Source organism: Achroia grisella, unplaced genomic scaffold (genome assembly GCF_030625045.1).
Source record: "Achroia grisella isolate CSIRO2021 unplaced genomic scaffold, CSIRO_AGI_Agris_v1 utg58740, whole genome shotgun sequence".
In the NCBI taxonomy this organism is placed as follows: Eukaryota; Metazoa; Arthropoda; class Insecta; order Lepidoptera; family Pyralidae; genus Achroia; species Achroia grisella.
Genome location: NW_026712954.1, coordinates 31,818 through 42,726, shown reverse-complemented (window position 1 = coordinate 42,726; position 10,909 = coordinate 31,818). Strand labels below are relative to the sequence as shown.

The following is a 10,909-nucleotide window of genomic DNA, read 5'->3' as shown; positions in this document are numbered from 1 at the left end:
GACTTTAACCGCGTCTGCCGACTATGCGACTGTGTGTATCAATAATGTATGGAAATGAGACAAAAGTATTTAGTTCTATATTTGAATTTGTAAATTGATAATATGCTATTAAAAACATAAGGCGTGGCAGTGACTATACAGTGGATCCGCGGTAATCCGGAACTTGAACTTGTACGCATCACCACTGTTGTACTCGACGCGTAGGGTATTGTTTTGATTATGATTGCTTAGTTTGAATTTGACTACTTACATGTGATGAAAATAGCAGTGCAGTATAACATGTGTTCATTGTTTATTCCAACGTATACGTATCAGCTCAGAAGCGAAAGCACGAATCACTGAGAATTAAGGAAAAATAATGAAGTATGATTTATACGTCAAAGTGCATATACATACATATATAGGTACATATATTTATTATTACATAAAATTACCATTAGGTATCTACTACATAGGTACGTATAACTTAATTGTACGACTAAGAACCTAAAATTAAAAAGCTTAAAAAATATAATATAATAACTAAAATATATTATTAAAAGGGGTCCCTTTAGGCAACGTTCCGAAGATACTGGCAGCGTTCCCTCTTAGAATAGCTAGACTAATTCTTTGTCCAAGGTAGCTGCCAGCTCTTCGGTTTTCTGTGATGTCGATTAACCTTTTCGTTATTTCTTTGAAAAGTCTTATAGCGCTAGGACCCCACGGACCAAGATTCTCGACACCGAATGGCACAAAATCATACTCGGAGGTGCACCCGCCTGCGCTAACGGTTTACGCTGGCGGGGCACCAGTGGAGGATGATAAGATGAACATGAAGTCAGGTCAGTTAGCCATCGTGACAAATTTACCAGGAATTTATCACGATGGTTTCCAGGGGGAACCGCGTGGAGGTCAACCTGACATGGTACATTGCTAATGTAATGCAATGGGGCCATGAGTTCAATCACATTACTAACAATCCCCTTCCCCCCCTAGACCCCTGTATTTACATGCTTTGGCTTTTTCAGCCGCTTCACACGCCGCAGCAGCTCTGTTGTTACATATATGACATAGAATGTTATCACTGGATCTGTAACTTGTCTGATTACAAGATACTCTTTTGTAAAAAAATCCGGAGACCCTTAGGCAGCACTCTATATTCCGACAAATTCGATGGTCCGACACTGCCCTGCAAAACGTTTGTCCGATAACCGTGGGTCCACTGTACTAAAAATATATACACAATCGTATCCTTAATCCTTGTTAATGTAAATATACTTAAAACAGCAACACACGAGTTTCTTGCGCAGCTCCTCCGATCGATCCCCCGTCCAATTCAAACGGGGATCGATATTACGCGGCTGGCCGAGGTTCGAACCCTTAGTGGTGCCCTCAGACTAAAGTCATATCCGTCAGGCGGGAGTTAGCTTTCAGCCGCTCCTTAAGTCCTTCCTTGGTTTGGAGTGCCATCTGCACTCGCCCCCTACCGTCCGGTGAACCTGTAAAGGCCAGCTGCGGCGAACAGCATTGGTAGTCCGAAAAAAAAAGTTTCTTGCTCATTCTTCTTGTGATGAATCTGCGTTCTTAATGTGGTAGAAAAAAAATGTGTCTATTAAAAATAGACACATTTTCAGCTTCAGCACACCGCCTTACATCCGATAAGGTTCGATTCCTCGCACGGTACAAACATTTGTATTCATAAGTATGATTGTATAGGTCCGAGTGTTTTCTATATATATATATTATATATGCATTTACAAAAATCAATTTTTTTGTTTTATCAGTTGTGTAGTACCTATAATAGAAGACTCTGCTTAGCGTGGGACTAGATAGCGCTGTGTGAATTGAAGTGAGATATTATTATTATTATACGCTGGAGCACAGATAGAATGTGATATAATGAGAATAAAGACAGAATATATGAATCAAAATGTAATTATACCGTAATTATGATTTTTAAACATTATTATGACGTGTTGTAATTAGTTATACCGTGTATTGTGTACGTAATTAATTTATTTTATTTTATTTAATAATATAATTGTAATCAAATTTAAATTTTATAAATATCATTATTGTATATTACAACTTGCCTGATCTTTACATGAGATGTTTATTACATTGGTCAATAACTAAACTAAACTAAAGTTAGATCAGTAAGCCCACCGTGGATCAGAAATTAACCACGATGGTTTCCAGGGACTTGATTATTAACAATGATTTCTTGGTTACAGTTTTTTTTTAAAGATCTGAGAAGTTTTAATGTAGTATTTATAAGATCTCTATATGCTTCAGCGTTTGCGCCTGCGGTTTACGATCGCTTCAGAAGTTTGAAAAGAATTTAATATTTATGTTTTTCTTAGGTGTGGAGTTTAAAATATATTATTGGAATATTATATTATATTTATATATTATATATATATACTAACATATTGATTTTATAAATAAAAGAAGACAAAAGAATAACAAGGACAAACAAAACAACGATAAAACGTAAAACAAAATAAATAACAAAGGACAAAATAACAAAACAATGAAGATGTTGGTGGTTGATGATGGTATGGAGATGTTGATGATGATGGTATGAGAATGTTTCCTGGTTACAGTTAGGCTTCCTTTAAGGGGTGAATAGTAACAGTTTTATAGCAGTACACCATTCCAAACATCGTGTATAGACACCGTTAGATGTGCATAAAATGTGCTATTTATACAGGTGGCAAAAAAAAGTCACCTGTATAAATAACCACTTCAGCGGAAGTCAACGAAATGAAGACATCAGTTTACAATAATTTTACGTAAATTGATTCTAACTAGCACTAATTTATTTTTGAATAATATTTAGGCAATGCAATCCAAAAACAAATCAGGATAAACAACGCATAAAATTTGTTTCATGTAAAAAGGAAAGGGTTCATCCCTTTCCTTTTTTAGGGGATGAAAGTTTGTGCAGACGGTTTCATATTCAAATTGCTCTTGATTGAAATGACACAATATCACATGGACGTACGTAGACATGTAAAAAACGTAGAAGGGTTGAAATTGGGGATGAAAGTTTGTGCAGACGGTTTCCTATTCAAATTGCTCTTGATTGAAGTGACGCAGTATCACAAGAATGAACGGAGGCAATCGTGTAAAAAAACGTAGAAAGGGTGAAAGATGGAGTGAAAGTTTGTGCAGTCGAAGGGTTTCATATTTTAAATTGCTCCTGCTTGAAGTGTCGCAGTATCACACGGACGGACACAGGCTATCGTATAAAAAACGAGACGGGGTGAAATAGGGGATGAAAGTTCGTGCAGATGAAGCGTTTCATACTAAAATTACAATACGAGGAAATTTTAAAATTATCTTAAAACTAATTGCCTGTAAATATACAATAGGTAGGTAGTAAAAAGTGGTTACATAGATTTATATAACAATTATTTTGTTATAAGGACCAGCCAACTACGAATTCGAAATTTTATTTGCATAGCATAATTTTCTTAGGCCATTCAGAAAACCATTAAAATTAGAAAAAGAATATTCCAAAAACAATTTGTCGTTCTTAATTTAAATTTATTTAACTTCAATTAAATTTCAAATTAATGTCAAGAAACTTTTTTAATTTATTTAACTTGAACTAAATTTCAAATCAATTTTTTTTCCATATTCGTCCATCTTTTTTTCGATGGTTTTCAAATCAATGTACAGAAACATTTTTTTTGTTTGGTTCAATTTTCCATCTCAGGGTAAAACAAAAGGACTCAGCCCATACAGCCATTGTCGTCAGTTTTCCAGAAACTAATAATTTGTTTTCTTAAATTTAATTGTTAACTGACCCAGGCTGACTTTTATTGTTTATGGAAACTGGTGGTAATTCTCGAAATATAATAACAAAAAAACAACAAATTTATAAATTAAATTTATTTCACAATTTATTAATAAATATTCATACTAACATTATACATTCGAAAATTTGTCTTTTTTATAGTTGTTAAAACCACAAGGTCCTAAGGGTACTATAAACCAAAACACTACACTCGTGTATATTTATTTTATTGGTTGGTTTATTGGTCGGTTTCAAATACAGGTACAAAAAATGGTATAAAGTAAAATACATATGGACTTTCTACAAAACGAAACGTTAGCGAGTTTCAATTTTGTTACAGCGCCATCTATTGGCGCTGCATGCAAACAATACTATTTTATGGATTATAATACTTTAACATACCGCCCACCAAGAACAAACTTCTATTTGTTCTTCCTTCCTTCTATTCCGCCCACCATGAGGACGGTGACCAAATTTTTCATTGCTGAGTTACCTCAATACACGAACTTATTTATAGCCATACACTGTTCAACAAATATCAAATTCACAACCAATTACTATAAGTACAATCCAACACAGTTGCACTTTACAATTAAATTTAATAAATTACAAAAATCGTTCATTTACAGAAATAGGTTTTTTTAGTAACCAGTGAGACAATACTATATTTCCGGAATGTTTATGTACTATTTTATTATAATTCTCAACTGCTTAGATATAAATCATTCACTCAAACCAAAATTAGCTTAGTTTTGCCAGTCAAACCTACCATCCTAATGGTAAAAACATTCCGCCAGATATTTCTGAGATCAACGGCGCCAGTAAGATGTTATTTTTACACATATGTATTATGTGTGCCTTTATAAACTTTCATTTAAATCAATTTTTTGACCTATGATACTTAACATAAAATTAGTATCTACTACCTATATGTTCTTTACAACAATAAAGTTTTATCAAATTATAGTTTTCCTAATGTAATTGTTTGCGCCACAACTAGTTTAAATGCACATCTCGTGTAATAGACAAGGACAGACATACTCACGATCTAGGGCCGAAAGGAGCCGAGTACGCCCGCGCCATCGCTGGAAAGAAAGATGGCGCTACTTCTTCGTTTCCCGCTCGTGTCTGAGAAACGCCGCTCGCACATAATTACGTTTTATAATAATTGAATCACTACGATTTAATAAACTATTGAATTGTCAAGGTGTATATAGATAGTGTGCAATATTCAAGGTGTATATACACTAATTTCCGCCGCGCGTGTTGTGTGTGTGATCAGTTCATCGATCATCATCGTCGTCGATCATCGATTCCTGCACCAAGACGCCATAGCAGAAAGCCAGGTACGCTCGTAACTCCTTACTTTGCCCGTGATCTGTGACGACAGTCTTATCGAAGGAATATATCTCTCGGGATACATATCCCTAGGGAACCGCTTCAACATTTTTTGGTCCTTCGAGCCGGATATTTTGCTATTTTTTAAATTGAGTTACATTTAATAACGTACCCCTTTTGCTATTTATTCGCAAGGTCCTTCGTTTAATATTATTATTAAGAAACCGCTTTCAAAATTGATAATATAAAATCCGCTTATTTAGTCTTATATTACTTATTTGTTTCTCAGACATACCCGCGTAGCCATATAGGATTGCCTTGTTATTTCTTTATATTATACCGCAACCAAGCACCTATATGTGTAATAGTTTATTATTTATAAACATATTTATTATATACCGCTATAGAATACCATATAATATCCCGCATTCCTCTGTATTATCTCTTTAGATAATAAATATTTATATCACCGCATTTATAGTATAGTCTTAAAATTGTATCCTATAACTATATTATACATAATATACTTGTACATCCCGCACACCTACAATATACAAATATAAATGTCTATATCCCGCATTCCATTATATTTTATATAGTAATCTACGCAACACTTAACCGTGTTCTCGCTACATACCTACATATAATTTTATTTTCGTTACTGTCCGCTTACGCTGTCTATTGACAGGTCACTGTATAATTACCTATAGTTATATTGCGTTAAATCATTAGATATGTCACGTAAAGATAAAGATGCGCCTACCTTTTCACCTAGTCGTCAACTTATTATGTTAGAAGCTAAACGTAATGCTTTATTTCAACGAATACAAAGTATTTACGATAAGTCGAAGTCGGCTACGGAATCGGAAGAAAAAAGACGTATGTTTCTTAGTTCATGTATAACCATCGATGACGTTCGTAATAAGTTTCAAGATGTACTTGATGAATATAATAGTAGGATGCTTGATGAGAATCCTTCTGCCGTACCTAATTTTCATGTATATGACTCATTTGAAGATTTGTTTTGTTCAATTAAACAGACATTTTCTGATCTTTCTTCTGCGCCCACGGGTGGGAATTCGTGTGGGATAGATGCACCTGTATCTAGGCCCAGGCTCCCCCCTGGAATTAGTCTCCTTCAGCGGCAATTATCAAGATTGGAATTTATTTTACGCTAGTTACAAATCTACTGTCCATGACAACTCCTCACTTACAAACTCAGAAAAACTGTATTATTTACTGGGTAAGTTATCACCCAAAGTACAATCGGTATTTGCAGGTATTACACCCTGCGCCGAAAACTATGAAATTATATTTAAGTCTCTGCTTGATAAGTATCAAGATATTCACGTTCTCGGTTCTAATTACTTAGACCAGATCTTAAATCTTAAATTAGGCAAAATGCCTTCCGCCGCAAGTTTTCAATTATTTATAGATAAGTATGTCACCGCCGCTATGTCGTTAAAGGGCTTAGGTATAAAACAATTATCCGATTTCATTTTATTATATATTGCAAAACGTAAATTCGATTCAGAAACATTACGCGCGTTCGAATTACACTCTTCTATAACAAAATCACGTGATTTTGACGGATTTATTAATTTTATAAAAACGCAATGCCGCATATATGAAAATACACAACCCGCGCCCGCCACCAGTACAGAGTCAAATGAATACCGCCCGCCTACTAATAAATACCGCCCGCCTGCTAAGTACCCGGACCCGCAGTCTTATGTTTCAAGTGTAACACCTATAAAATGTTCACTTTGTAATAGTAATATGCATGATCATTTTTATAAATGTAGTGCATTCGAAAAATTGTCACCTCTCGATCGTTATAACCATATTAAAGCTAACAATTCATGCGTAAATTGTTTAAGTACCAAGCATAAGTCAGGTGTTTGTACATCAAAATCTTCGTGTCGTGCATGTCAAAAGCGCCATCATTCTTTGCTACATTTTGTTACGGATCGGGGCTCGCTGCCCGCGCGCGATGCGCCCGCGCCCCGTAGTAGCATGGCTTCACCCCCGCTCCCGTCACACAGTGGCGAGGCCGTGGCCAAGCAGAGTGGTCTGTCACTTTGCGCGCTCAGTAACAAAACTGTGCTACTAGCAACTGCACGCGTTATTGTGTATGACGCATTAGGTAAACAACACTTAGTTCGATGTTTATTGGACAGTGCGTCCCAAAGTAATTTTATTACTGATGAATGTTGTGACCGCTTAGGTTTATTAAATGAATTAAAATATTCATCTACGATGGTAAAGGGTATCGGTGGCTCACAAAAAAACGTTAAGGGTTCAGTAGAATTTAATATATTTTCTCGTTTTAATTTTAATGTTCACTTTAATATTTCCGCGCTTGTTGTTGACCGTATTACGGACAGTTTGCCTTCCGTTCCTGTCAATACCGCCGCATTTTCACACATTAAAAACCTACCGCTGGCAGACGGCGAGTTTGCCATTCCTAGTAATATAGACGTACTTATAGGTAGTTCTATATTCCCGCACTTGCTATTGCCGGGTATTGTGCATAGCAAGCATCGTAATATTCCGCCTGCGATACAAACCGTATTAGGGTTTGTAATCATGGGTTCCGTACCCACTTTTAATTCCGCATCGCCTAATTCCGCATTATTAAATACCGCATATACAACGTCATGTTGTTCCGTGATTCATGATCGTATGGACACTCTCTTCCAAAGTTTTTGGGAATTGGAGGAGATAACCGCGCCGCCCGCTCAGAGTGCCGATGATCTCGAGTGTGAACATTATTTTCGCGCCACCACTACTCGTGATGATAGTGGTAGATATATCGTATCCCTGCCGTTTCGAGAGGACGTGTTCTCCTTAGGCGACTCTTTCGCTGCCGCACATAGACGTTATTTATGTCTAGAACGTAAGTTGGAAGCGTCACCTCATTTTCGTTTTTCTTATAACGAGGTAATTCGCGCATATATTGATAAGGGCTATTTAAGTCCAGTTAAATCGCATCAAGACAATTCACTTATACCCTCGTACTACATTCCACATCACGGAGTGTTACGAGAGGATAAGGTCACCACTAAATTGCGCGTGGTTTTAGATGCCAGTTGTAAAACGACATCTGGTCGTTCGTTAAATGATATATTGCATAGTGGTACCAACCTACAGGGTGATTTATTTAGTATTTTAATTAACTTTCGTCTTTTTAAAGTTTGTATTTCCGCCGACTGTTTTCAAATGTTTCATCAAATAGTTGTACGCGAACCCGATCGTAGGTTTCAGCGAATTTTGTACCGCTTCAGCACCGATGATCCTGTGACTGAATATGAATTTAATCGTGTATGCTTCGGACTGAGGTCGAGTCCATTTCTCGCGCTCCGCGTTGTTCGACAACTAGTTGAAGATGAAGGGGATAAATTCCCTGCTGCTGCCGCTGTTGCTTCGTCCGCACTATATATGGATGATATCGTATCTTCTGTTATGACAGATGAACAGGCTATTACCATTAGTAACGAACTTATTGCACTTTTTAAAATGGCACAGTTTGATCTCGTAAAGTGGACGAGCAGCTCCCGCGACGTGCTTGCTCACATCCCGGATACACACAAAACCCTCAGTGACAAATCATTCGATAATTCCACCCCGCACAAGATCTTAGGTCTATTTTGGGATAACTCTAATGATTCTTTTAAGTTCAAAGTAATCACGCCAGACGCTATATGTACTAAGCGCGCTATTCTCTCCGCTGTTGCCCGTTTATGGGACATTTTAGGTTTCGTGGCTCCCGCTATTTTGTACGCCAAGCTCCTTATTAAGGAACTCTGGTTGTTGAAATGTGATTGGGATGCTCAACCCCCGCATCATATCATCGCAGCCTGGAGACAGTTCTGTTTAGAACTGCCCTCGCTTAATAGGCTTCGCATACCGCGACACCTAGGTGTGGTTGAGGATTGTCAATTGAATATTTTAGGATTTGCTGACGCTAGTAAACGTGCTTATGGCGGTGTAGTCTACCTACACATTCAGGTTGATAATAAATATTTTGTTCAATTATTATGCGCCAAGTCAAAGGTCTCGCCTGTAAAAATTGTATCCATCGCGAGATTAGAATTGTGCGCAGCCGTATTACTCGCAAAACTACTTCGTAAGGTTGTTGATACTATCGCACCACGGTATCCTGTGAATAATATATACGCCTTTAGTGATTCAAAAGTGGCTCTTTGTTGGATCCACTCTTCTCCGCACCGCTGGCAAACTTTCGTTGCCAATCGGGTAGTACAAATTATCGATAACGTCCCGGCAGACTGTTTCTATCACGTTGCTGGTTCCGATAATCCTGCAGACTGCCTGTCTCGTGGACTCACACCAGACAAGCTAGTAAACCATCCGCTATGGTACACCGGACCTTCATGGGTATTAAGTAACCCGGCCGAGTGGCCACTTGTTGTCAATCACGACTTATCGAATGAAGACATTCCCGAACAACGGACTGTTATACACACATTAATTTCAAATACCTCTGAATCACTACTTTACGCGCTATCTCAACGCCTTTCTGTATATTCTAAATTATTACGGACTATTGTTTATATATATAAATTTATTAAACGCCTTCCTCGTAATACCGTTTTTACGAGTGAAGACTTAGATTTTGCTGAAATAAAGTTAATCCGCGCCGTGCAAGAAGTATATTTTGCACATGAGTTTAATAATTTAAAAAATAATAAATATTGTTCTTCCGCTTTAAACAAGCTCCGACCATTTATAGACAAGGACGATGTCATCCGCGTCGGTGGTCGCTTGTCAAGTTCCGCTGAGGATTACTGCACTAAGTATCCTCTACTTTTACCGCGCCGCGATCATGTTATCGATATTCTTATCGATTTTTATCATAAGAAGCATCTTCATGCTGGACCAGAGTTACTTATGTCTTTACTCAGGCAGAAGTACTGGATCCTGTCCGCTCGCCGCTTAATACGTTATCGCATTCATAAATGTAACGCTTGTTTTAAAATAAAACCGCGCCCTACGTTTCCACTCATGGCCGATCTACCGAGCCACCGCGTTACTCAAGTTGATAAGGCATTTACGCATGTAGGCTGTGACTATGCCGGTCCCTTACAGTACACACCTATTCGTGGTCGGGGGTTAAAGGCCGCAAAGCATGGCTATGTATTTTCACTTGTCTGACAACCCGTGCTACTCATATTGAAGTTGCTACTGATTTAAGCACGGTTAGTTTCTTATCCGCACTTAAACGATTCTTATCTCGCCGAGGCCCGATAAACTGTTTATATACGGACAATGGAACATGTTTCGTGGGTGCTCGCAAGTATCTTCGCGATTTATATAAGTTTCTTGATGAATATCGCCCGCATTTAGAATTAGATTTAGCTTAGTTATATATAACTTTCATTCATATATCGTATTCACATAAACTCAGATAACTTCCCGCTTATGATTAATCTTATACACATTAATATACCGCTCATTTATTTATATATATCTTCCGCATACTGCTATTCATTTCCCAGTTGTATATATATATGTATATTTTTTTAAAGGCAACCCTTTAAGGCCGGGGGAATGTTTGCGCCACAACTAGTTTAAATGCACATCTCGTGTAATAGACAAGGACAGACATACTCACGATCTAGGGCCGAAAGGAGCCGAGTACGCCCGCGCCATCGCTGGAAAGAAAGATGGCGCTACTTCTTCGTTTCCCGCTCGTGTCTGAGAAACGCCGCTCGCACATAATTACGTTTTATAATAATTGAATCACTACGATTTAATAAACTATTG

The 10,909-nt window shown here is 37.5% G+C and overlaps 1 protein-coding gene across 1 annotated transcript; it reads left to right on the top strand.

The window, feature by feature from the left end:
- Positions 1-7,711: 7,711 nt before the first annotated feature.
- LOC131848768 (uncharacterized) lies at positions 7,712-10,101 on the top strand. The gene is made up of 3 exons (XM_059198699.1): positions 7,712-8,276; positions 8,319-9,598; positions 10,048-10,101. The coding sequence occupies exons 1-3, from the start codon at positions 7,712-7,714 to the stop codon at positions 10,099-10,101; spliced, it is 1,899 nt and encodes a 632-aa protein (XP_059054682.1).
- Positions 10,102-10,909: the final 808 nt, after the last annotated feature.